The sequence below is a fragment of the Globicephala melas genome, chromosome 3 (genome assembly GCF_963455315.2).
Source record: "Globicephala melas chromosome 3, mGloMel1.2, whole genome shotgun sequence".
Lineage (NCBI taxonomy): Eukaryota > Metazoa > Chordata > Mammalia > Artiodactyla > Delphinidae > Globicephala > Globicephala melas.
This window is the reverse complement of record NC_083316.1, coordinates 147,409,852-147,435,281: the sequence shown is the minus strand read 5'-3', so window position 1 is coordinate 147,435,281 and position 25,430 is coordinate 147,409,852. Positions and strand designations below refer to the sequence as shown.

Genomic DNA, 25,430 nt, shown 5'->3' with positions numbered 1-25,430 from the left:
GAACAAAGTTGCTGAAAAGAAACCAAATCTAACTCTTAGGAAATACAATTTAAGTTTCATGGTGAGCGTAATGGCTGGAGCCTAGGGCCCAGACCAGGCATCAGAAGATGTCATCCTACTACAAATATGATCTAGTTTGAAATCTGACTTTTATGCAAATTTGGGGCCCTGAAACATGTGTTGTTCGAGAATGAAGACAAAACCTCAAATTAGAAAAATAAACCACAGTCCTTGCTGGTTGACCTACTTGTTATGCTCCCTAGACATATGGTTCAGTGTGCTAACATAGCCACCATGTTTTGGGCACCTGCTCTATTTTATGTGCTGTGTGTATGTATACATCCTAATCCACAATTTCCCAAATTTACCTAGTCATAAGCATCATACAAGGGCCATGTGAAAAATACAGATGCACACGAGACCTGAAGAGTTCTCTCTTCAGACGTACTGTATCACAGAATCTCCAGGCAAGAGGTGGAGACTATTTTAGCAACCACCCACGTGACTCCTAAAATCAGGGGGATCTGGTGGACTGCTACTTTAATTTTCAGCCTTGAAGATCAGCGTTTCCAGCTTCTTACATAGACTAGAGAAACAGAGGGTCATAAAAACGGCTGTCTGAAGACCACAGCAGGACTTGAAGCGAGATCCGTCTGGCTACGGAGCCAGTATCATTCCGCCTACTCTTAAATCAATGCCACAGTCAGAGCATGCATATTGAGTTCTGTGGTTTGTGATCTTAGCAATCTTTTGTGAAAAATCATTCCTTCTTTGAGTGCAAAGTGAATGTCAGAATTTGAAATAGAAGTTAATTGAACAATAATAGCGATATTAGAATTTATACACTCCCACTATCAAAGTGTGCTCAGAAATAGCCCATTTGATCATGGCATTTTATTTCTGCATTTAACATGAGACAGGAAGGCAATGAAGGTATTACCATCTTTTTACTCTGAGAAAATGGAAGCTCAGAGATGAGCTGTTTGCTCAAAGGCCTTTGACTGTCCAGTGGTAGAGCTGGGATTGGAGCTTGACCACTGGTGACAATGCTTTTCCCACTAAGCACTAATGCTTTTACTGCTACAGACACGTAAATTCTTCTCTGTTCCATATAAATATGTAGGCTCTTGTCAGACTCCAGTAAAGGGCTGACTTAAGAGCAGGAGGCACACCAGAGGCAGGTGGCTGTGGGAGGTGAATGTCCTTTGATGCACCGAGGCGTGGGTTCAAATCCCAGCTCTATCTCTTAGGCTCTCTGGGATTTGGACAATTAACCTCAACTCATTTTCTTCACCAGCCAAAATGGGAAATAACTGATTCAATCAACATTTATTAAGAAACACCAGAGTGTCAGATAAACCCTGTGTTACTAGAGAGCCATAAAAGGCTGTTTAATGCATTAATCAATAGATTATTTATCCCAGGGTTGGCAAGGGAGGATTCTAGATGTGGCTCTGAAGCTAATCGTAAAGAATGACTAGAAGTTAGACCTGGGGTCTAAAACTCAGATGCCACTGGGGGTAGACAACAGGGTACCCTGGCTCCACACAACTGATGCTGCGCAGGATCAGGGCCTCATGCAGCTAGATGAAGCACAATATCTGGATTTCTCTGTGATCTCATAAGTTTTAAATGTTGGAAATTAATTTTAAATTATGAAAACAGAAGGACAAGCCAAATCTATTTGTAAACCAAGTCTTGCCTGTAGACTGTCAGTTTTCTGAGTTAGCCCCGGGAAAGAGGAGGGCATTTCAGTCACATGGAAATAGCACTAGCAAGGTCAAGACTTGGGCAGGGCAGCTGGGTCCGCAAGCTGCATGCCCTTGGGTTTGGTTGGGGTGTGAGGGAGAGGAAGCTGGCCAGAGAGCAGACTGGCAGGCCTGAGTGTGAGTGCTGAGCAGCACTGCCCTCTGTGTGTGCCAGTTCACAGCCGGACCTACACTGAGTGGGTCAACCTCTGTGTCAGGGACCAGAGCCCTGTCCTGTCTGCCCCGTCGGTGTGAGGGTCCAGGCAGGAGCAGGGCTGTCTTAACCTCACTGCTGCTATATTGTGCTGCCCTGTAGATTAAGCATGTGAAAGACTGGCAGTGGGGAACTGAAAGTAAGATGGATTTTATCTAAAAGGCAATAAATATGTTTTGGAACAAGAAAACGTGTCCAATTTTTATTCATAAAATTATTAATCGAAACAGCAAAAGTAGATATACAGAGCCACATATCAATAACGAAACAGGAAGGAAATGAAATGTTCCAGAGACACCTGGAAAAGTTTCAAAGAAATACACACCAGGCAAAAGAATCTACAGATAACCGTGGTTGCACAAAAGGTTATATTCATTCCTGCATTTTCTCAATAAGTTCTTCCTTATATTTGCCTTTCTCTTTTCCAACTTGTCGAGATTTGGCTTTGCGTTCAAGAATTTTTTTCCGATCTTTGTCCAGTTTTAGCCTAGTGATAACCACCTGTTAGCATGAGAGAACAAACAGATATTGAATATATATATATTTTTTTAAGGAGAAAGGACTTATAACCAGCAGATCTTCCCTCGACAACAGTAGCTTGGGTTCCTTCTTCTGCTACCCAATGCCCAGCTCCTAACTCTTGAGGATCTAGAAGACCATTTAGATAATTTAGTGGTACGAAGTGTCATTTAGCTTGTGAAACATTATACTACCCACATGGATGGTTTGCCTATCCACGTCGGCAGTATAATTTGCCCTTGGCTGGCAAAATGCGTTGTTTTAAAAATACCTGCATTCCCACCAGCTGCTGGGCAATACAGAGATCATAAAGATGAGTGAGACCCAACCATTCTGCCCTTGAGGATCTGAAACTCTGGAGGGGAGACCCTACAATATAACGTATAAAATGGGAGGTTAAAGGAGGAACAGCATATTCCACCAGGTGGGTGTGAGGGCCGAAGGAAGAGGTGTTCTCTCTTCTCCCTCTGAACACTCTCTAGTGGGAAAGTGATGCCTGGAATGCCTGGAACACTCTTGCTACCAGCTTGCAGACGGGGCCTTCATCAAGGATGACAAAACAGACAGGGAAAGGAACTGGATCCCTCATGATATCACTAAGCCAGTGAACCAACCAAGCCTTCCTCCCAAGGAAGTCCTTACCATGGCCGCCTGTGCAGAAAGTACCAACAGCCAACAACTCTAGTAGGAATGCTATGCTATACGCCCACTACCACTGCGCAGTCCCAGGCCATACCTTGCTTGGGTGAATGCCCACGTGGACAGTTGTGCCATTAGCCTTCTCGCGCTGCACCCGCTCGATGTAGATGACATATTTCTTTCTGTACACCTGGACTACCTTGCCAATTTGCTGACCTTTGTAGTGTCCTCGAACCACCTGAGAGAAAATACAAAAGAGAATTCTCCCCATTTCTAATGCTTGAACATCATAGTGAGGAAACTAATTATCAGGAACACACAGGCTAAAAATAGAACTTTTTGTATTCAGTCAAATTTTGAATTTTGATTCAATCAAAATCAGCTGGGGTTTTTTTTTTTTGGTATAAAGCTGCTTTGTATTATTCTAAGTCAGGTGGAAATTCTTTGCCTGTATTTTTTTCTTCTCTTACCTGAACAAAACATTCCTTGAACTAAGATGGTCATCACATGACTAGTCCTGAGAGTAAAAAAATATAATCGCTGTACATCTAAAACTAATACATGTTAGGGACTTCCCTGGTGGTCCAGTGGTTAAGAATCCACCTGCCAGTGCAGGGGACATGGGTTCGATTCCTGGTCTAGGAAGGTCCCACATGCCGTGGAGCAACTAAGCCTGTGCACCATAACTACTAAGCCCACATGCCACAACTACTGAACTCCCTGCGCTCTAGGGCCCGTGTGCCACAACTACTGAAGCCCATGCGTCTAGAGCCCATGCTCCACAACAAGAGAAGCCACCACAATGAGAAGCCCGTGCACTGCAACGAAGAGTAGCCCCCGCTCGCCGCAACTAGAGAAAGCCCGCACACAGCTACGAAGATCCAGCGCAGCCAAAAATAAATATTAAAAATAAATAAATAAATAAAACTAATACGTCTTATACATCAATTATAGCTCAATTTTTTACAAAAAGTAAAATAAAAAAATATATAATCACTCTCAAGATCTAAACAGAGAATGGTTAAAGAAATTATACTTAGTAACTGAATCACTTTGCTGTACACCAGAAACTAACACAACATTGTAAATCAACTATACTTCAATTTAAAAAAAAATTATATTGAGATTCTCAGGCAACCATCTAAAACCCCATGTTTTCAAAAAACAATTTATGACCAAGGAAAATGCTCAAGATATGACCTTTAGAGAAAAAAGAATACAAGGCTATATATATAGTCTGAATCTTACGTGTATATGCTTCATATATGTATATGACATGTAACATGAGATGAAGATATATCCAAATGTCAATAATGGTTGCCATTAGGAAGGAAGGAGAATTACTGATGACTATTTTTTAATTTATGTTCTTCTAAATTTCAAGATTTCTACAATTAATACAAATATTTTATAGTCAGAAAAAAAACGTTAAATTAAAATCTTGTGGGCTACTTCTGCAACTAAAAATCAGCTCATGCTCCAATTCTATTCAAAAACTAACTAGATTATGGTTTCCCTAAAAATGTAGCCATATAAGCACAGAGGAAATAGCACATGTAAAGAATTGGCGAATCTCAATACTCCTAAAATGTCTACCTACATTGTTCAGCTTACTCACCACGGTGATTTTCAGGTTGAAAAGACAACAGCCATGCATGCCTCACTGAAGATCCACCACAGTCTACGTGACCAGAGACCCTCACATGGGAAAAGTAGGTGAAAAAGCCCCTATTAAGTATCATCCTGATTGAAGAAAGGTGTTAATAAAAGGAGTCAAAGGGACACCCGTGATAAAGAGCAGTGGACAAACGCTAGACCCAGCGAGGAGGGAGACAGGATAAGACTCAATCGACTGTGGAAAGGTGAAGGAGAAGAGGCGAGGATGACATCCAGAGTCTGGCTGGGCAACTGGATGGATGGATGTGCCTTTCCCGGAGGCATGGAACATGAAAATTCCATACAGAGCAGGAAGGCCAACTGGGCTGGTGACAAAGACCTGCGAGTCATCCGAAGAGATGGCAACTCAAAGCTTGATTTTACTTAGGGAGCAGGTGGTACGGGAATGTAGAAATCTAAGAAAAGCCAACATTTTGGAAGAGCTTACAAAAGAGACTGAAGTGGCCAGGAAGAATGGCAAACCAGGAAGTGTGGTGTTAGAGTAGCCAAGACAAGAAGGTCAAATGCCCTAGGATGGTCAACTGCTAGAAGGATAAAGTAACAGATGACAACAAGCTGGTCACTGGTGGTCATGGCTACAGTGCTTTTGGTGGAGCAGTGGGATGGAAGCCGTTACGATAAGGTAATGAGTTCACCAGAGGTGAGAAGACGAAGGTGAAAAAAGACTGACCCAAGGAGCTTGGATCTGAAGAGGATGAGAGAGAGGACACATGTTCAACGTGGATGTGAAGTTAAGGGATAATTTTCTATTTTTTTTTTGATAATTTTCTATTTTTAAAGAGGGGGAAACATGAATATGTTTAAATGCTGGTGAGAAGGAACAAGTATGGAGGAAGAGGTAAAGGAAACTGTAGAGAAAGGGGATAATGGATAGAAGGATCTCAAGAGGGCAGAAGAGAGTGGTGGATGTCACATGCAGTGGCAGCAGGATAGCTTACACAGAAGCAGAGATTTCTCTTTCACTGTAACAGGAGAGAATGAAGATGGGAGGGGTGCAACTGCAGGTAAGCCAGAGGGTGTGGAGCCGGGAGTTGTGCAAGATCCTGGACAATAGTTCGAATTTCCTCTGTAAAGCAGGAGGCATAGTCAACTGCTCAGAGAGAGGTAGGTGAGACTTAGAAGATCCCAAGAGAGAAAAGGCAGTTTTAACAAACCTAATTGGGACGATTTTATTCTCCTGCTCAGAGAAGTGCTTACCCAGTATGGCCTTTGGAGTTAAGAGACCTGGATTCCTGGTTCAGACACTCATTTTCTATATTATTCTTTATTACTTTACCTGAGTTTCATTTTCTTCATATCTAAAAAGGAAACCATTCATAACCCCACAGGCATTAAAAAAACGGCAGCTCCTTCTCCCCTGCCCTCCTTCTCCTTTTTTTTTTTTTTACACATTTAAAAAAAATTATTTATTTAATTTATTTATTTTTGGCTGTGTTGGGTCTTTGTTGCTGCGTACCATCTTTCTCTAGTTGCGGCGTGCGGGAGCTACTCTTCGTTGCGGTGTACAGGCTTCCCATTGCAGTGGCCTCTCTTGTTTCGGAGCACGGGCTCTAGGCGCATGGGCTTCAGTAGTTGTGACACGTGGGCTCAGTAGTTGTGGCTCGCAGGCTCTAGAGCGCAGGCTCAGTAGTTGTGGTACATGGGCTTAGTTGCTCCGCGGCATGTGGGATCTTCCCGGACCAGGGCTCGAACCCGTGTCCCCTGTGTTGGCAGGTGGATTCTTAACCACTGTACCACCTGGGAAGCCCCTGCCCTCCTTTTCTTTATCTCATCTTCCAATTCCAACCCGTCAACAGTTTTCATCCATTCAATAAATATTGATTTTGCCCCTGTTGTGTGCCAGGCTCTGCACTGAGGTCAGGTAACAAAAAAGAAGAGTTCTCTGACCTCACAGAGCTTAGTCTGATGGGCAGTAGGCAGCTGAGAGGTAAACATGCAAATATATAATCCTAACTGGAACAGGGCACATGGGAAGATACTGAGATGATAAAAAATGGTCTACGTCATATTAGGGTGACGCTACATGGTTTTACATCTGCCAAAACTCACCTGTGCGTTTCACTGTATGTAAATTATGCCTCAGTTTTTTTAAAAAAAGACCTCAAATTGTGTTCATTGCTATGAAAAAAGAATAAAGGATGCTATACTAAAATACTGAGTAAAGTATCTGGGAAGGCTTTTCTGAGGAACTGACATTAATATAAGACCTGCAAAAGGAGGAGTTAGCCAGGTAAAGGGGAGAAGAGCACTCCAGGCAGAGGGAGCATTCTGGACAAAGATGCAGAGAGAGAAAAGATTTAGGTGCATTTCTTTTTTTTTTTTTTTTTTTTTTAGGTGCATTTAAGGACCTGAAAAGACCAATGTGTTTGAAGTACAGAGCATGTGGGGGATAATAAGATGAGATGAGGTCAGAGAATTAGACCTGGACTGGCTCACGCAGGGCCTTGTCAGAGATTTAGATTTTGCCGTCAGCACATCAAGCACCACTGACAGGTTTTAAGCAGGATCTGATTTGCAAACAATGCCACTCTGTGGAGAATGGACTACAGTAACAGTGGAAGCTACAAATGCTTTGAACTAAAATGGAAATATAAAGAAGTGGTCAGATTCAAGAGGTACTTTGGAGGTAAAATCAACAAGACTTAGTGATCGATTAGAAGAGAGGGGTTAGGGAAAGTTAATAATAATTTAAAGGTTTATGATATACCTAAGTGGGGAGATAGAAGTGTCACTTACTGAGGTGTGAAAGATGGGACGAGAATCAGATTTTAGAGGCAGTGGGAATATCAGGATCTCATGCATAAGAAGCTTGAGATGTCTGTGAGATATCCCAATACAGATGTTCAGCAGGCAGTTAGATCTACAGCTCTGTGGTCAGAAAAGTAGTTTGGACTGGGATGTAAAAGAGGAAGGTGTTAGCACAGAGCAGACATTTAAAACTTTAGGAATAAATATTACCATCTAGGTAGACCATGTAGGCCAGCCAGTGGAAGACCAGGTGCAGGCCCTGTGACAAACTCCAGCATTTAGGGAGCAGGCAGAGGAGAAATAGCCAGCAAAGGAGTCTGGGAAGTTGCAAGTAAATTGTGAGCCTGAAGTGTCACAGAAGCTAAAAAGAGAAGCTGTTTCAAGAAGTAAGGTGGTGCAACCTATGCCAAATGCTGCTGAAAAAGTCAAGGACAGGGCTTCCCTGGTGGCGCAGTGGTTAAGAATCCGCCTGCCAATGCAGGGGACATGGGATCGAGCCCTGGTCCGGGAAGATCCCACACGCTGCAGAGCAACTAAGCCCGTGCGCCACAACTGCTGAGCCTGCACTCTAGGGCCCGTGAGCCACAACTACTGAGCTCGCGTGCTACAACTACTGAAGCCCACGCACCGAGAGCCCGTGCTCCACAAGAGAAGACACGGCAATGAGAAGCCCGTGCACCACAATGAAGAGTAGCCCCCGCTCGCTGCAACTAGAGAAAGCCCACACGCAGCAACAAAGACTCAACGCAGCCAGAAAAAAAACAAAAACAAAAGTCAAGGACAGTGAGACCAAGATGTGACCACTGAATTTAGTCACAAAGAGGTCAGTGGGGACTTCCCTGGTGGCACAGTGGTTAAGAATCTGCCGCCAATTCAGGGGACACGGGTTCAAGCCCTGGTCCGGGACGATCCCACATGCTGTGGAACAACTAAGCCCATGCGCCACAACTACTGAGCCTGCACTCTACACCCCACGAGCCGCAACTAGTGAGCCCACGTGCCACAAGTACTGAAGCCCACGCACCTAGAGCCCATGCCCCACAACAAGAGAAGCCCGTGCACCGCAAGAAAGAGAAAGCCCCACGCAGCAACAAAGACCCAATGCAGCAATAAGTAAATACATACATACATACATAAATAAATAAGAGGTTATTGGTGATCTCAGCCAAGAGCAGTTTCTATAAAGTAAAGAGTCCAGATTTTCCAGGTCTCTTGCAAAACTGAAGAATCTGACAACAACTGAACGTAACTGAAGAGTCTTCATTTCCCTAGCGCAGCAATGGGCTGAGGGTATATGACTATCTCCCTTAAAAGAGCCCACTTCCTTTAATTTGCCTAACTAGACCCTAGAGGCATTTGCAATCCCCCCCATTCTAGAACATGCCTGATGGGAAGGATCCAGGAGAGAAGAGGTTGAACCCTACTTCTGAATTATCTTTTTCTATGCTATTCCTGTTACAATCTCAGCCTAACTTATCCCCTGCTTCCAGTCTTTTCCTCCTCAAAGCTTCAGAGTCCCAGTGCCTTAGGTGATCCACCAAATCCCTTACTTCATTCTCTAAAACAATGGTTCTCAACTGGGGGAGGGTGGCAGGGGTGGATTTTGCTCCCCAGAGACACTGGGCAATACCTGGAAATATTTCTGCTTGTCGTAACTGTGAGGAGGTGCTACTGGCATCTAGTGGGGAGAGACCAGGGATGCTGCTAAACATCCTACAGTGCACAGGAGAGCTCAGCACAACAAAGAATTATCCAGCCCAAGAAGTCAATAGTGCTGAGGTTTTAAGAGGGGCCTGTAGGTCCTGTGCACTGTTAGTGTTCTAGGGAACACTGCCTGGTAAGTGCTCAATAAATATTCCCTCGAGGAATGAACATAGCCCCTGTCTATTTTACTCACCCTCACTTCCCCTCTCTACTACACATCCTAATCCTAAGCTCCAGTCACAGAGAACAGAGGGCTTATACTTTCTCACATGGGCCGTACTCTCACAATTTCAGGCCTCTGACTTGCTGCTGCTTCTCCATTCTCCCTGCCAAGTCCAGCACCATCAAATGCCCAGCTTCCACTAAACTCAATGATAACAAGACCCTACTCTTACTGCAAAACATTCCCCTGCAAAGTCTGGTTCAAATAGCCACCCTGGGTAATGCCTGGCAAACTAGCAGCCTCCGCAGACAAAATAAGAAAACAAGAGTTTTGCTTGGTTGGTACAGTATATTTCTCAAATTATTATTATTAAAGAATTGAGTTGGAATGCTCTAAATTAGGCTGGACAGGCGCTCTCTGGTGACTCTGGGCCCCATCTCCGGTCTAACACATCTGCAGGCTCACATTACCTGCCAGTCCTCCACGTCCAAGCACACTCGACGTTCTCAGGCAAAGGCGGCGCCCGAGCGCCACGCAGCTGGGTAACTAGAGCCCGGAGGACACATACCTGGACCTCGTCGTCCTTGCGGATGGGCATGGAGCGAACGTTGTATTTCTGCCGCAGCTCCTTGGAGAGTGGAGACGACATGATCTTCCTGCGCACGTGGGAGGGGGCATTGAAGTGACGTTTGCGGTTTTTGCTGCGGTCCGAGGTCACGAAGGGGTTGAATTTCATGGTGACGGTCTGCAAAGAAAGGCAAGGGAGAGGGAGAAGGGACGCTCAATGGGGTACCGGGGCATTCTCTGCATCCGGGACACTTCTCCCATCCCTGCGCAAGGGCTCTAGGGAGGTGGCCTCGGAAGAAGGCGACTGAAGGAAAACGAAGGATGTGAGGGGTCTGGGTGTTACACAGAGGAAAGCGTGCGTGGGGAGCACATGCTTGACTAAACGGATCTGGGCCGAAGGTGGCACTGGGACCTTGAGGCTAACTGAGGGAGGAGGGCTCGGACTGCACGGTTCGGGGTCCCGCAGAGACACCTCCAGGGAGGCAGGCAGCCCCTGCACTCACCTACCTGGCGACCGCAGGTTTCAGACCCTGGGCGCGCAAGGCCGGAAGTGAGGCTTCCTTGCCGCGCAAGCGCAGAAAGAAAGCAATGCTCCATTCCTATCGGAACGAAACTGAATAGCGCCCCCTCCGGCATGGGGTGGGATCGCAGTGCCTCGTTTTCGGGGGCCACGGGAGCGCTAGGCGGCTCCGGGAGTCATGCCTGGAACCCGGTGACTTCGTGCCGCTGGGGAGAAGGGGCACTTTTGTAGGGCCTGCAATAAAGGCTTGTTGATGTTCTTTTAATAGGTACATTATCAGTAGTCTCTCTCCTACCCCAAACTCTTTGCCCGTTACCCTCCGCAGAGGTCGTCTAGGCGTATGGTAGGGGTAATTTAACATCATGATTTAACATTGCTGTAAATGCAATCGGCTAACTTGCTTCTTCAAAATCACCGAGGAGCCTGTTCAAAATGCAGATTTTTGTGTTCCACCACAGCCCTGCAAAATCAGACAGCGTTAGGTCGGGGTCTGGGGCTCTGAATTTAGAGCAAGCACTTCCCCTCACCAAAGATTTTGAGGCGCACGCATGTTTGAGCGTCATTACAAACCAACCACTTGGCTTTGCAAAACTTCACCCCAGAGCTTCCCTGGTGGCGCAGTGGTTGAGAGTCCGCCTGCCGATGTAGGGGACACGGGTTCGTGCCCCGGTCCAGGAAGATCCCACATGGCGCGGAGTGGCTGGGCCCGTGAGCCATGGCCGCTGAGCCTGCGCGTCCGGAGCCTGTGCTCCGCAACGGGAGAGGCCACAACAGTGAGAGGCCTGCGTACCAAACAAACAAATTTCACCCCAGTCTTCTAGCCCTTTTTAGAAGAGCTGGAGTTGTAGTGAGACCTGAACCCAAGTGCCTCTTCACGTTGCTGGACCTTGGCTCCTTATCTGTGAAATGGGGATGATCTTAAGTAGATGACTCATAGAGTTGTTACGAGGACTAAATGAGTTAATCCGTTTCTTGTGTTTAGAACAGTGTCTGGCGCATAGCGCTCAATTACAGCCACCTATTATTCCTAAAGAGAGCGGAGGCCTTGCTCCAGGACAGCCCTAAGGACAGGCCTCACCAGAGTCAGACTTTTGCCATTAACTCCCAATGACGCAAACTGTAAGCTTTCCGTGTTTGATGTAAACACGTGCAATGCGCCATGCTAACTGAAGCTGTGCTCTCTCCCCCCTTTTAACTCCGTTGAGAGTCTTCTTTAAAAGCCGGCTAGGGCAGCCGGGATTCTGCAGACTAGCGCGCCTGCGGGTTTGTAGCTATTGCCCCGCCCCACTCATTCCGGCCCCCACCACCCCGCCCTGCCCACCTTGTCCCCGCCTCGCCCCGCCTGGTGGTGCCCGAGCTCCGCCTCCCGCCTGGGTAAGGCAACCCAGTGTCGCCGGCACCACCCCTCTCGTCAGACTGAGAGTCCCTCTGCGCGGCCTCTGGGAATGAGAGGCCTCCAATCCTGGCTCCGCTGTGCGGGAGGCTCTCAGTGATTGGTTGAATGGATTCATTGAATGGATTGACTCATTCAATTCATATCTGTTGAGCGCCTACTTTGTACCAGACGCCAGATAGAAAGAAGAGATGGGACTTCTCTGGCGGTCCAGTGGTTAAGACACCGTGCTTCCACTGCAGGGGACACGAGTTCGATGATCCCTGGTGGGGGAACTAAGTTCCCGCATGCCCGCGGTGGAGCCAAAAAAAAAAGAAAGACTTGCCTGACTCAGGCAGGTCCCCTGTTCTCTCCCAGTTTGGGTGTTCCCTAACATATGGTGATGAAATTATGAAATACCAGCATTTACTCATACTCATGATCAACAGTGGCATCTGGCTTGATCTCTAGACTTGCTGGGTGCTGTTTAAGGTTTAATTCCAGATCCCCTGAGGTCAGTGTTGGAGCCCTCTGGCCTTCAGACTCAGGGAGGATGGCTACACCTGGGCTGTCTGCAGAAGCCAGGGTAGCAGCAGTAAGCGGGGTGAAATTTGTTGAGGCAATAGCAACTGAAAGACCACCCATTATAGGCTCCAAGAGTAAGGACGTGGGGGGAACAGTCATAAGAAAGGAAGATCTTAAATGTCCTCACCACACACAGACACACACACACAAAAGAAATGGTAATTATGTGAGGTGCTGGAAGTGATAACTAATGCTGTGGTAATCATGAGGCAGTATGTAAGTGTATCAAATCAACACGTCGCACACCTTAAACTTACAGAATATTATAGGTCCGTTATATCTCAATAAATCTGGGGGGGAGAAAGGAAGACACTTCTCATGGGCATGGCAGGGGCAGACGCCATTGTGACCGAGTGCACATAGATGGTCATAGAGGGCTTCTCAGAGCAGCCCTCACAGTGTTCATCAGACCACAGCCCCCTGATGAATTCATTCATTCATGCAGTCATTCATTCACTTGCTCACTGGCTCCTTCTCTGCTCATTCATTACTTCCCTATCACATTCATTAAGCCATTTACCCACACATTCATCCATTTGCTCATTAATTTATTCACCATTTATTTGGTACCTACGTGGAGCCACAGGTACAGGGCTAGATCAAAGAGATCTGGGGAGGAGTGAAGTCCCGTCCCCGCTCCCAAGGAGCACAGGGCCTCACTGGTGAGGGGCAGCCATGTGAGGGTAGATCATTACAACCCAAGATTATCAAGATTGTTCACGCTCAACCAGGGCAGTAAGGCTTTTCTTTACCCCTGCCCTCTGCCCCCTGTGGCTCAACAGAATTAAGACAGCTACAAGGACATCGCCAGATAAGATGGTGAGAGAACCTCAGCCAGGGTTTCTGTCGTTCTAATAAGGATTTAGTAGAATTGGCTACTATCCTGCTTCATGCCTACCTTGGAAACATGCACAGGGACTGGCGTAGAAGCCCCAGGGCCTAGCACAGTGCCGGGCTCAGAGGATAGGCCAGGAAAATATTTTTATGTCTCCAAGGCAGAGGGTGATGTGGTGGGAAAGTGTGAGAGCCCTGGATTCCGGCTGCCTGGGTTTGGATATCCACCACTTCCCGGCTCTGGAGCTTTTGGATAAGATATTTAGCCTCTTGGTCACTCACTTTCCTCATCTGTGAAATGGGAATGATGAGAGTACCCACCTCATCAGTTTGGTGTCAGGATTCAATGAACCCTCAGCACAACGTCCGGCACAAAGTAAGCACTTAATACATGGTAGAAAGTATTTCTTTAAAAAAGAAAAAGTTTATTTATTTAAGCCACGCTGCGCGGCTTGTGGGATCTCAGTTCCCTGACTAGGGATTGAACCCCGGGCCCTCGGCAAGGAAAGCACGGAGTCTTAACCGCTGGATCACCAGGGAATTCCCAGAAATTATTATTTCTTAAATGAGTGAATAATAATGGCTAGTTGTATTAGGCTGAGCATTTTACTCACACATTGTGCTAACAGCTTTACGAACATTACCTTATTTATTCTGCTAAACAACCCTTTAAATTGTCCCTGTTACAGGTGAGAAAAGAGATTCTGAATGAGATGGGAGCAGAGGCTGAATGTGATCCACCATGAGATATTCAATATGATTATTGTTATCTGGTAGCCAATAAGATGATGAGGAGATCTACTGTTATTAACATTGGAAGGCGTCCATTATGTAAGGAAAAAAGTAAACTACAAAATAATGTTAACAGCATGATCCGATTTTGTTTACGGAAGAATATCACTAAAACATTAACAATGATGATCCCTGATTAGTGGGATTATGGGTAACTTTAATTTTCCTTTTTCATTTTTCCCTTTTTGCTCTTTTCTGCCTTTCCTTCAGTGGAGCTATGAGCATGTATTATTTGTGTAATTAAAATCATGTTGTAAGGGTTTTAAATTTTTGCTTAAGAAGATCCCCAATGTTCAACTTGGCTTTCTTTTGTAGGCTGTTTTGAATTTATTTTTTATTTTTAAATTTTATTTATTTATTTTTTCGCTGCGTTGGATCTTCATTGCTGTGCGTGGGCTATCTCTAGTTGCGGCGAGCGGGGGGTACTCTTCATTGCGGTGCACGGGCTTCTCATTGCAGTGGCTTCTCTTGTTGCGGAGCACGGGTTCTAGGCACGTGGGCTTCAGTAGTTGCGGTGCATGAGCTCAGCAGTTGTGGCTCGCAGGCTCAGTAGTTGTGGCGCATGCGCTTAGTTGCTCCGAGGCATGTGGGATCTTCCCGGACCAGGGATCTAACCCCTGTCCCCTGCATTGGCAGGCAGATTCTTAACCAATGCGCCACCAGGGAGGTCCTGCAGGCTGTTTAAAAGGAAGAAAACAGAAAACGACAGTACCCTCACTACTTTCAATTCCCACCCACCCCCTTTTTTTTGGGGGGGGTAGGGGGGTCGGTTTAGCCTTTTGACAGAGAAGTCTGTGGCGAGTAAGCCAGAACCATACAATTCTCCATAACCCTGGAGTCAGGCGGACGTGGGTTTGAATTCCAGCTTCACCGCGTGCTAGCTCTGTGACTAAGTTACTTAAATCTCTGTTTTCTTCTTCCTAAAAACGAGGTAACAGCCACCTTGTAGGATTGCTGTGAGGATTAAAAAAGACAAGACCTGAACAAGCACTCCTTGCCTGGCACGTGGAGAATGCCTAACTCTTGGTAGCTATTACTACCAGAGTTGAGATAAAAATAAGTTATTTTGGTCAGAATAAAGTGCATGACCTCATCACCACAAAACTGACAGAAGACAGCTGCTGGGGGGCAGGGGAGGGGAGGGTCTTGGGTGAATGTTCTCTACACAGGCCCCCTCACATTTCTGGACCGCGACATCTACCTGCTGGAGCAGCTAAGGAACCAGCTTCTTAAAAAGGGATCAGGACCGCCAGTGCCCTGGCACATTGAGAAAATGTGTACCTTTGTTTCGGGCAAGAACAAAAGCAAATTTGTGACTTTTAGTTATAAAAACTATACAGCTGCCACTCATGAGCCGCACTGCCACACCCCACTTCTTCCCAAGGTTCACAGCCCCACCTCGACCCCAAGCAGTGTGAGTTCAGCATGAGGGTCGCTCCTCACCGAAGCACCTCTCCGACTTCACCTCTTCTGCAGCTGCAACACCTCCCCAGGAGAAGCCTTTTCTGCCTGAACCACCACAGCCCCCAAACCGTCACCTACACCTCTCTGGGTTTGCACCATGAGCCCTGATTGAGAAATCCTCTTGCACGAAAACACGATAGTCTGCACTTGGTTAGGTAACTGAAAGAACTGGTTCAAGGGAGAAATCATAAAAATGACACACATATACCTTAAAGGTTTTACATCAACTTAAAACACATCGGCCCGGGACTTCCCTGGTGGTCCAGCGGTCAAGACTGCGCTCCCAGTGTAACAGGGAAGAGCCAATTTTGACTCCATGTTGGATCTGTTTCTTTGACTTTAGGCTTTGCTTTTCGTTGCTTTTATTATAATCATACATAATGGCCTGCCTCAGGGAACCCTACCCACCTGTGAATGGCTGCAAGAAAGAAGAAACTAACACATCCCCTCCCGGAGGCCGGCCACTCCAGGAGATGTTTTGCAAGACTGATGGCCCTTCTACTTTACTTCCTCCTCGCCTCTCCCTCTCTATGTACCTTTTTACTTTACTTCCCTCTCTGATTCTATAAAAGAAACTGGCATCCAGACCCCAGATGGTTTTTGGGGGGACTCTAGTCCACCATCTTTTCCGTCTGCTGGCTTTCTGAATAAAGTTGTATTCCTTGCCTCAACACGTTGTCTCCCTATTTATTGGCCTGTCGTGCGGCGAGCAGAGCGAGCTTGGACTCGGTAACACCAATGCAGGCGGCCCAGGTTCTATCCCTGGTCAGGGAACTAGATCCCGCATGCAGCAACAAAGATCCTTCGTGCCACAACGAAGACCGGTGCAGCCAAATAAATAAATAAATATTAAAAAAAGAAAAAGAAAAAAAAAACCCCCAAAATCCCACATTAGCCCATCTCTTGACCCTGAGCGAGGCTTTTCATTGAGAAACCTCTGCTGGAGTTCTTCATCTTCCTTACATAAACTATGTCCTTACATAAACCAACCGCAGGGCTCCAGGTTTCTCGTTTTCTTTAACATGGAGTGAGAACTTACTTTCAATGTGAATGCAGAATCCTCAAGGACTCCCCCACCCCAACTCTTTTCAGTTGCCTTATTCACATTGAATTCGTGGGGTTTTTTGGGGGGGGGTGTAGGGGCTGAGTATCCCCTGCAGTGGAAGCGCAGAGTCCTAACCACTGGACTGCCAGGGAATTCCCTGAATTCGGTAGCATTTTGAGGAGGGCGTGGCGACTCACCTTTATCAGGTCTCTCCAAAGTATTCAGCTTAGTTTTACTAGACTCTTTGACTACCGGTGGGCATATGCTCTCCATCACTAGCTTTGAGTGTCACAGTAATTCAAGTATCGCACAGAACATTAAAGAGAGAATGGGGAGGGTCAGTGAAGAGTTTCTCGCAGACTGGTTCGCTCTCACATTCATCTCTGACGTGTTTATTATCCACGTCCGTGGTGTTCCAGTGAAGGCCTTGAAGGACTGGGCAAATGTCCATGGAAGTCCCTTTCTCACAGCTGATGGCAGATCTCCCTTATTCTATTTGGGAAAACCTATACGGAACAACTACCATTTTTGAAAATTTACTATGTACCACTTTCCTGCATACATGAGCTTGTTCTGATCCAGTATAACTTATTTGCACCCATTATAGATTTCATTTCTGCAACAGCACCATGAGGTTAAGGACCTGGCCTGAGGCTACACAACTGGAAAGTGAGCAGATCAAGTTAACACAAGGTTGTAAATCAACTATACTTCAATAAAATAAATTAAAAAGAAAAAAGCAAGTAGCAGATCAGGGGACATTCTGTAGGGATTCAATAAAGGAAGGACTGAATCCAAGGGGTCCTGACTTTCTGATCATGCTAACAGATCTTCTCCGCATTTCCCAGTTTCTCCCCTCTAGAATGAAATTCTTCTCTAGAATGTTCTGACTGTGATCCCAGCCTCCGGGCTACCTGGCCACAATCAAGTCGAAAGCAACACACAGCAATATTTCTGAAAATCAGCCTTTTAATCTATTTGAACCCAATGAGTGGAGAAAGAACTAACATTTTTTTCCCTTGAGATTTTGTTTATAAGAATAATGGGTCAGAGGTGTCTCTTCCATAGGAAACTGACATCCCCTATGTCCTCAAGAGTTGTTTTTTTTTTTTAAATGCATAAACATGGGATTTCAATTCACTTGCATGCCATTTCCCCACCCTGCCCTGCCCACCCTCTACAGCCACACGTATTCACACACCCAAGGGGCTCCTTTCTGTAACTGGGGAAGAGAATGCCAAAAAAAAAAAAAAAAAAAAAATCCATCTGAGTGGCCACAGATACCAGAAATACCCAAATGCAGTTTACACTCACATTCATCAACTCATATGCAAAAGGGGAAGCTTTTCTAATTGGAATCTAGAGTCAAAAATTACAAACGGCAGAGACTTGAACCATCCAGAGATAATTTAAAAAAGCCTTCCACTCCCCTTAATTACACACCCCTTAATTACAAAAGTATGCAAACAATCTTGATATAAATGGAAAACAGGTGGACGACTCTCTCCCTGGGAAGTGGGGGGCATACCTAAAATTCCCTGGGTGTAATTCATGCCTGGACCATTGCCTCTCCCTTTCAGGACTAAAGGGGAAGGATAGCGGGGGAGCAGTGGGGTAGGGACCCACCCAAGAGCAAGGGAGGAAACAGTGGAGCTGCCCCAGGAACCAGGACCGAGTTAGTGTGTCCAGCCAGTGGGGAGCTTGGTGGGGCAAGTGGGCCACATCTGGGTTGCAGAGAGGTCCAAGAGCTATACAGCCTTGGGAGCCCCGAGGGTGGACATGCTAAGATGGGAGAAGGGCTGGTCTGCTTTGCTTCCCCCACCTAAGGCCTTGGGACCGACGGCAAGCCGCCTGGGAGAGGCTGAGACATGATTATCTTAGGGTCGCGGAAAAGGATGCTTCCCATCTGGACATAAGTGCACAAACCGTGTCTGGCTCTCCAAGGATGACTTCCCAGTCACAGCCAGCCCCTCCACCAAGCCATGCTGTGGCCACACAGCACGGGGGCTGAGGCACATTGGCAGGGGGTTCAGAGGAACAAGATGAAGAGAGAGAGGAGGGGGAACTCGCCAGGCACCCAGGGACCAGTGGGCAGACTTGAGTCTACACAGCTGCTGCCCAACAACTGGGCATCTGCTTCTGGGGAAGAAAAGAAAGGGGTGGGGGTGAGGGCCTTGAGGCCTGGGCTCTAGGTCGGGCAGGAAGGGATGGAGCAGAAGCAAGGGCTCCATCTACAGGGCCACGTATCAGGGGCTTGCCTGGGAAGTAGCATTCTTTGTTGAAGGCGCCAGGTGGGAGGTACCTTTGGGCAGCCTGGTCCAAAGCCCAGAGCCCAGGTCTGCAGGCTGGCTGCCCAGGGGAGAAACCAAGTGATTAGTGGGACCAAACAGTGGGGAGATTGTCAAAGCCTGGCTGAGAGCTGGTCAACATAGATTCTGAGCTGCTCGCCCAACGGGGAAAGGACTGCAGTTTTCCCAGGAGTGGTCTCCAGCATTCCCGAACCTTCCCTGCCTGACTCTGGTGTTGAGGCTCCTCAGGGAAAGAAAGGGGCACCCAGACTTCAGGCAGTGTAATTCATCTACAGTTAAACATGGGGAAAAGAGGTAGCTGCGAACCCGTGAGCCACCCCCTCCCTCCCCTCACCCCCACTTTGGGACGCAGACAGATCCTGGGCCAGATAGAGGGCAGGAGGAGACGGGGCGCTGGAGGCAGGGCTGGCGGTCTCCCTGGGTCCTCGGCCGTCGGGCCAGGCGGGTCGTCAATGCATCTTGCCCAGCTGGATCTTCTTCCAGGCCTCCGAGGCGGTGAAGATACACGAGTCCAGAATGCCGGCAACAGTGAAGGTCCCGCCGATGATGGCACAAATCTGAAAGGGGTGAGGGGAGGTCAGAGGTCAGCACTGGAGGGAGCACCAGGCCAGACCCCTCCCAAACTACGAGATGATGAGCTCAGCAAGTGCAGACGCTCTGCCCCATGAGGCCCACCACGTGGTAACCAACAGGGGCTGGAACATACTCTGGGCTCAAAAACTCCACTTGTTGGATGATGAATGAAATAATAATAAAAGTAACCATTACCAGCTCCTTTCGTTCCCATATTAACCTTCTGAAAGGAGGGGGATTATTAGACCCATTTCAGAGGTGAGGAAACTGAGGCTTAAACAGGTAACTACGTTCGCATAATAAGTAGCAGAACTGTGACTCGAACTTGGGCATGTCTTTGATTCTGGAGCCTGTGGTCTTAACTTCTACTCTAAATTTATCAGATATTTACAATCCCATTTGCAGATGAAGGAACGGAAGTTTAGAAAGGCAGTGCCACTGGCCCAAGGTCATACAGCTAAGAAGTGGCAAAACCGGGACTTGAACCTGGGTCTGACAGGTCCAGGACCAGTGCTGCCAGTGACTGAGTAACATCTGGGGTGGGCTGAATAGGCAGCGCTGGCCTGGATGGGCTGGAGTGAGAAACAAATCTCCTCTCACCCTCAGAAGCTTGTACTGTATCAGCGGGATGGGTAGTAATCAATCTTACCGATAAATGCAAAATTACAACAAAGGCAAGTGCTACAGAGGAGAGAGGGGCCTATGTTGCTACCAGAAATCTTGTATCGGGGCACAGTTTCTTACGGCCCTATTTACTTTGGGGACCAGATAATTCTTTGTTGTCAGAACTGTCCTGTACTCTGAAGAATGGTGAGCGGTATCCTGGGCCTCCACCCATGAGACGCCAGTACTACCTTCTCTTCCCTGCTGTGACAACTGAAAGGACACATTGTCTCCAAACATTGTCAGATGTCCCCTGGAGGTCAAAACTGCCCGATTAAGAACTGCTGTTGTACGGGGATGGTCATCAATGTCACCTGTATGCCTGTACTTCCTCACTTCCTGCCACATAATAATATAAGAACTACAACAAGAGACAGCACTTACACAGCACCTTTCTGTGCCAGGCACGCTTTGAAATGCTCACGCCTCTCACCTCACTGAATCCCCAGGCCAACCCTAAGAGGGAGGTACTATTCTTATAACTATATTACAGCCAGGGAAACTGAGGCACAGGGACACTCAGTCACTCGTCCAACGCCATGGTAATTAGTGGCTGAACTGGAGTTCAAAACTCTCAACATGGCCCTTTGCTGCTTCCCAGGCATGAAACAGCCTACCTAACGAATTATTCACTTTGCTTTGAAGTTGTCAGGACTCCACTTGTGATGTGTCAACATAATGCTATGTCTTCCTCAAAATTTTCTGGCCTACCTATGAGCTGCTTTCTGGCACCATCAAAGAACCAAAGTGCATAAAAGGTTTGCAAGGAAACTTTAAATGTACTTTTCCCCTAAAGACACACTTTATGTCGTGTATAAAAACCAATACCACCCACCAGAGGAAGGCACCTCTTCTCTCATGTACCCATGGGCCCAGAGAGGGAAGTAGTCTGTCCAAGGTCACACAGCAAGTGTGGGGCAGAGCCAAGTCTGTCTGCCCCCAGAGCTCTCACTCTTTCTCCCTTGCCACATTTAAGGGGCACTTAAATGACCACAGGTCTCAGAAGAAGCCAATCTGGGCAGCCCTGGAGGGCCCCTGAGGCCGCCCTGGAGGTCCCACGGGAGGACTCTGGGAGACAGCAGTGCCATACTGGTCCTCTGGTGCCAAGCGAACAGGCCAGGAGACACAGCAGAGGCAAGAGGGAAGTGTGAATCGAACCGGCGTTTATTTTTAAAATTATATTTCCAAGAGATGAGCTAAGCGGAGGCCTGTGAGGCCCCAGACAGACAGAGCAGGTCTGTACGGATAGGCTGTAAGTAGAGCAGCTGGCATTCCAGTAATAACAGCCCAAGAAACCAGAGCAACCCCCCAGGGAGAGAGGAGGATGGGGGGCGCTGGGGGGATTATTATGAAGTGTTTTCAGTGGGCAAGGCCTCTCCCCGCCGGCCTCAGAGCATGACGCAGGGCTACTTTTCAAGGAGGATGACGGTAGGGGAGCCGGGTTATTTTGGTGGAGTGGATCAGATGATGGGCGATTTTATACCGCAAAACGCTTTTAGAGCTTGGATCAGAGGATAGGAAAATGTGACTTAAGTGCAATGGAGCAAATAATAAAAAAATAAAAAATAACCACACACACACATCCATATTCATCTACACGCTTTGGAACCTGCGTGTGCCTATGATTCACACACACCTGGCACCCAAACTGAAGCCTCCGTTCACCGGGCAGGCCTTAACGGAAGGAGACACAACACATTCATTGAGGTACATGAGAAAACACAGAGCTGTGGGGAAACTGAGGCCCTGGGAGCATTCAAGCCGCCAGGCAGCTGACCCTGTCTGAGTTACTTACAGGGTGCCTAAGGCTAAGGGGCTCTTCAGGAAGCTACCGTGTGTGTCTACTGACATCACCCAATGCAGCTGTATGTCCCCCATTATTCTACGTCTATTCAAGGTGCTGGTCACTGGTCAATGGAGGAGGGGGAATTCTGGCATATTCAGTGGGGCAGTGGAAGACTCCTCAAAAGCTGAGAGAAATCTAGCAGCCCGCCTGATGCTGCCATGGCCCCATTTTCATTATTTTGCCTTTGGCCTGCCTGACCTGCTCCCATCTGCAGGTGGTGACTGGTGTGAGGTGAAGCAGGGGTCGTGAGGAGAGGGTCCTGGGGTGCTCCCAGGCTGTGGCGTGCCCTGGATTTTGACAGATGGTAGCCACAGAAACCCCCAGCACCAGGAGGCTGCCACATCTGGACTCATCCCAGAAGGTGGTCAGTTGTGGCCATCCCTTATCCCGAGAAGGTCACGGTTTCTACATTCTGAAACGCAAGGAAATAAATGTAGCCACAAGGTTGCACCAGAGGGTATGTCTGTCTTTGGACTCAGGCTCTACCTTGGTGGTGGCGAGATCACAGGCTTCACCACATTTGGCTGACGGTTGGGGGTGGGGGGCGGGGAATGACCAACCACGGATGTTAGGAGGCTGACAGGGATCTTGAGAAGAGATAAAGAAAGGCCTGGTGGGGGCTTCCCTGGTGGCGCAGTGGTTGAGAGTCCGCCTGCCGATGCAGGGGACGCGGGCTCGTGCCCCGGTCCGGGAAGATCCCACATGCCGCAGAGCGGTTGGGCCCGTGAGCCATGGCCGCTGAGCCTACGCGTCCGGAGCCCGTGCTCCGCAATGGGAGAGGCCACAACAGTGAGAGGCCCGCGTACCACCAAAAAAAAAAAAGAAAGGCCTGGTGGAAGGGAGGATGGTGACTTGGCATCTCCCTGGCCTGGGAGGATAGGGCCCAAGATGAATATAAATGAATAAAAAGGAAAACGAAGCAAATCATGCCCCTGACACTTAGTTCCCTTGCATGTTGCTGTGCACGCAGAAGAGCTAGGAGAACCGGGCCTCCATGGTGTGCAGAGGCCAGGAGGCGTGAACCTCCTCAGGGTGCATGGCCAAGGTGGGGTGTGAAGACTGGGGAGCCCACAGTGTCCTTCCTGGCTGTGGCAGCAGAAAGAGCTTGGAATTCAGAAGCCGAGTCGTGGCTGTCGCTTTCTAACTCCGGACTTGGGAGAGCCTTCCCGGGCCTCAGTTATTTGATCTGCAAAATGGGAAAACTGTCCCTACTTTGCCAACTGTCATACTGCAGGCAATGCCTCTGGAGTGCCTAGCACTTAGTACGTGTTTAGTAAATGGTACCTAATCTCATCTTTCAGGTGACTGGAAGGCTCCAACCTTCTTGCTAAGACCTGAGATTTTCTAAACCTCTCTGAGACCCACTCTAAGAAGAACAATGGGTAAAAATATCACTTATTCCCCAGAGCAGGCCTTTGGGTCTCAATTTCCATTCTCTACCTGGCTCCTTAAGCAGAGGACAAGCCATTCATGGAAGGACAGGATGGCAAGGGTGTCCCAGGCACCACAGGCAGATTCTTTTCAGCTGCTCGGGTCCCAAGCCCTCCGAGGGCCCATTCTACAGAGGGAGTAGCTGAGGCCCAGACACGTGGGTTTGTCATAAGAATATCCCTGGGGGCAAAGCACCTCAGGCCAGAGGTTGTTTCCAGTCTTCGGCCAGGCAGGGAGCGACCCCTCACCCCCAGTCCCCTACCCCAACCCTACTGCTTAAAGCTCGCTTTCCCGACTGCCCCGGGGAGAGAGAAGCAGAAGAGACCGACCCACAGCAGGCTCAGGACATGTTCACTGAGTAAAGGAGTGTGTGTGTGCACGAGTGAGAACCGATAAAAGAGTCGGTGAGGGAGTGAGGGAGTGAATGAATGAACGAACATCCTAGAAAAGGAGTAGAAGAATTCCACGCCCCAGGCAGGGGGCAAAGGTGGTTCACACAAGGGGTGTCAGCCCAGGAGCTGGGGGTGTGGAGGTGACTCAGGATGCTGGGCCCACTTCCATGGCTCCCTGAGCCTCAGTTTCCTAACTTTTACAAACGGGAAGGCTAATCCTCACCCCTCAGGACTGCCCTGGGATTGCCCGTGTTACACATACACCCTTAAATGCCTGTTCCCTTGGTCCCTTGCTGCTGCTACGCTCTTGCATCTCCCAGCTTTGAGGCAGGGGGACAACTTCCGGGGGAGAGGGTGGAGGACGGGAGAGCGGGACCGCTGAGCCAGGAGGGGCCATCACAGCCGGGACCTGCAACCCTACTCTGGTCAGCAGCCCCAGCTCCAGAAATGAAGACAAGGACCATTTGCTATGCGGGCCCCAGTGAGTCGGGGCAAAGCACATTACTTTGCTCTCATCAGAAGTCATCAATAATGCCCCTCTGTTCTTACGGGGAGGCTTCCTCCCTGCGGCTCCCCCAGCTTCCTGACCTTCCACTGTGGGGAGAATGAAGTCAGCTCGTCTACCTTGAAAGGAAGGTGTGTGTGTGCTCCCCTGACATTTTAATCACGGCTCTTGATTCCTTATACTATGGAGAGGACAAGTTCCAACCACACCAGCTGGAGGACCGAATCCCTCTGTGTTCCACCAGGCTCTGGAGTAAACATTCCTGGGGGCGGATACCAGCTCTGCGACCCTGGCCGGGAAAACCAGTTGACCTCTCAGAGCCTCAGTTTCTCTCATCTGTGAAATGGGGTCCACGATGAGGCCCTGTCTAGCTGCCTGATGTACCACCGCTAAGTGCCCAAGCACTGCTCGCTCACTCTACTCGTCCAGGCGGCCTTGCTTGAAAAGTTTGTGCAAAAGGCACAGTGTGAGGAAATAAATAATGAATCGGAGTCCCATCAGATGCCGGTGGCGGCAGACAGGCTGGAGCCTCGGATGAGAACACCGGGGCTGCGGCTGGGCAGAGGTGGAGGCTGTCGTAGGAGGGAAGCCGATGACTGGGCCTGGGAGAGGTGGGGAGGTGGGGAGGAGAGGGTGTGGGGGTCTCCAGTCAGTGGTGTCACGCCCGCCAGACTGCCCGCTTGCACCCTTTAGTCCAGGAGCCTGGGGGCGGGGGCGGGGGAGAGTGGAGGCCCTTCCCTGCCATTTTTACAGTGGCTGCAGCCGCAAAATACCCACCGCCCCCTCTGAAAAAACCACCGCGGGGCAGCACCTACTATGTGCCAGGCCTGAGATAGCACTTTCTTCCGCCTCCTCATTCATTCTTCGCGAGTAGTAGGGCAAATGGGGTGCGCTCCATTTCCCAGGTGAGGAAACAGGCTCAGAGAGGGACCCACTTGTTGAAGGTCACACAGCTACCAACTAGGCAAGGGAGACGAGCATCCAGGTCTGGGAGGCTGCCAAGGGCCTGCTTTTTCCTGTTCCTCCACCCTGCTTCTCTCCCACCTGAAGGCTCCCCTCAGTTCCCATCTGCATGCCTGGATGGCTTCTTTATATTGTGTTTTCTCGGCTCTCTTAAGTC

The 25,430-nt window shown here is 48.4% G+C and overlaps 2 protein-coding genes across 4 annotated transcripts in view; both read right to left on the bottom strand.

Moving 5' to 3' along the window:
* Positions 1–2,150: 2,150 nt before the first annotated feature.
* RPL26L1 (ribosomal protein L26 like 1) lies at positions 2,151–10,556 on the bottom strand. Of its 2 annotated transcripts, none has more exons than XM_030829918.2 (4): positions 10,487–10,556; positions 9,981–10,157; positions 3,218–3,358; positions 2,151–2,463 (listed from the first exon to the last, which is right to left on the bottom strand). In XM_030829918.2, the coding sequence occupies exons 2-4, from the start codon at positions 10,146–10,148 to the stop codon at positions 2,335–2,337; spliced, it is 438 nt and encodes a 145-aa protein (XP_030685778.2). In that variant the 5' UTR covers positions 10,149–10,157; positions 10,487–10,556; the 3' UTR covers positions 2,151–2,334. The 2 variants fall into 2 exon arrangements, with proteins under 2 accessions (XP_030685778.2, XP_060152595.1); XM_060296612.1 differs by having other exon boundaries at positions 10,483–10,523.
* A 7,368-nt stretch (positions 10,557–17,924) lies between these two features.
* ERGIC1 (endoplasmic reticulum-golgi intermediate compartment 1) overlaps positions 17,925–25,430 on the bottom strand; it is a 105,397-nt gene continuing 97,891 nt past the window's right edge. For both annotated transcript variants that reach the window (XM_030829919.3, XM_060296611.2), the window contains exon 10: positions 17,925–19,457. In XM_030829919.3, coding sequence (XP_030685779.1) covers positions 19,350–19,457 — 108 coding nt within the window. In that variant the 3' untranslated portion in view covers positions 17,925–19,349. The remainder of the gene's footprint in view (positions 19,458–25,430) is intronic.

What these genes read in the sequence shown, in the direction of transcription:
- RPL26L1 (XM_030829918.2), bottom strand. Translation starts at nt 10,148, where the DNA reads ATGAAATTCAACCCCTTCGTGACCTCGGACCGCAGCAAAAACCGCAAA. An exon ending in GCAAGGACGACGAGGTCCAG is followed by an intron (nt 3,359 to 9,980) that starts GTATGTGTCCTC and finishes ATTTTCTCTCAG; the next exon opens with GTGGTTCGAGGACACTACAA. An exon ending in TGGGCATTCACCCAAGCAAG is followed by an intron (nt 2,464 to 3,217) that starts GTATGGCCTGGG and finishes TCATGCTAACAG; the next exon opens with GTGGTTATCACTAGGCTAAA.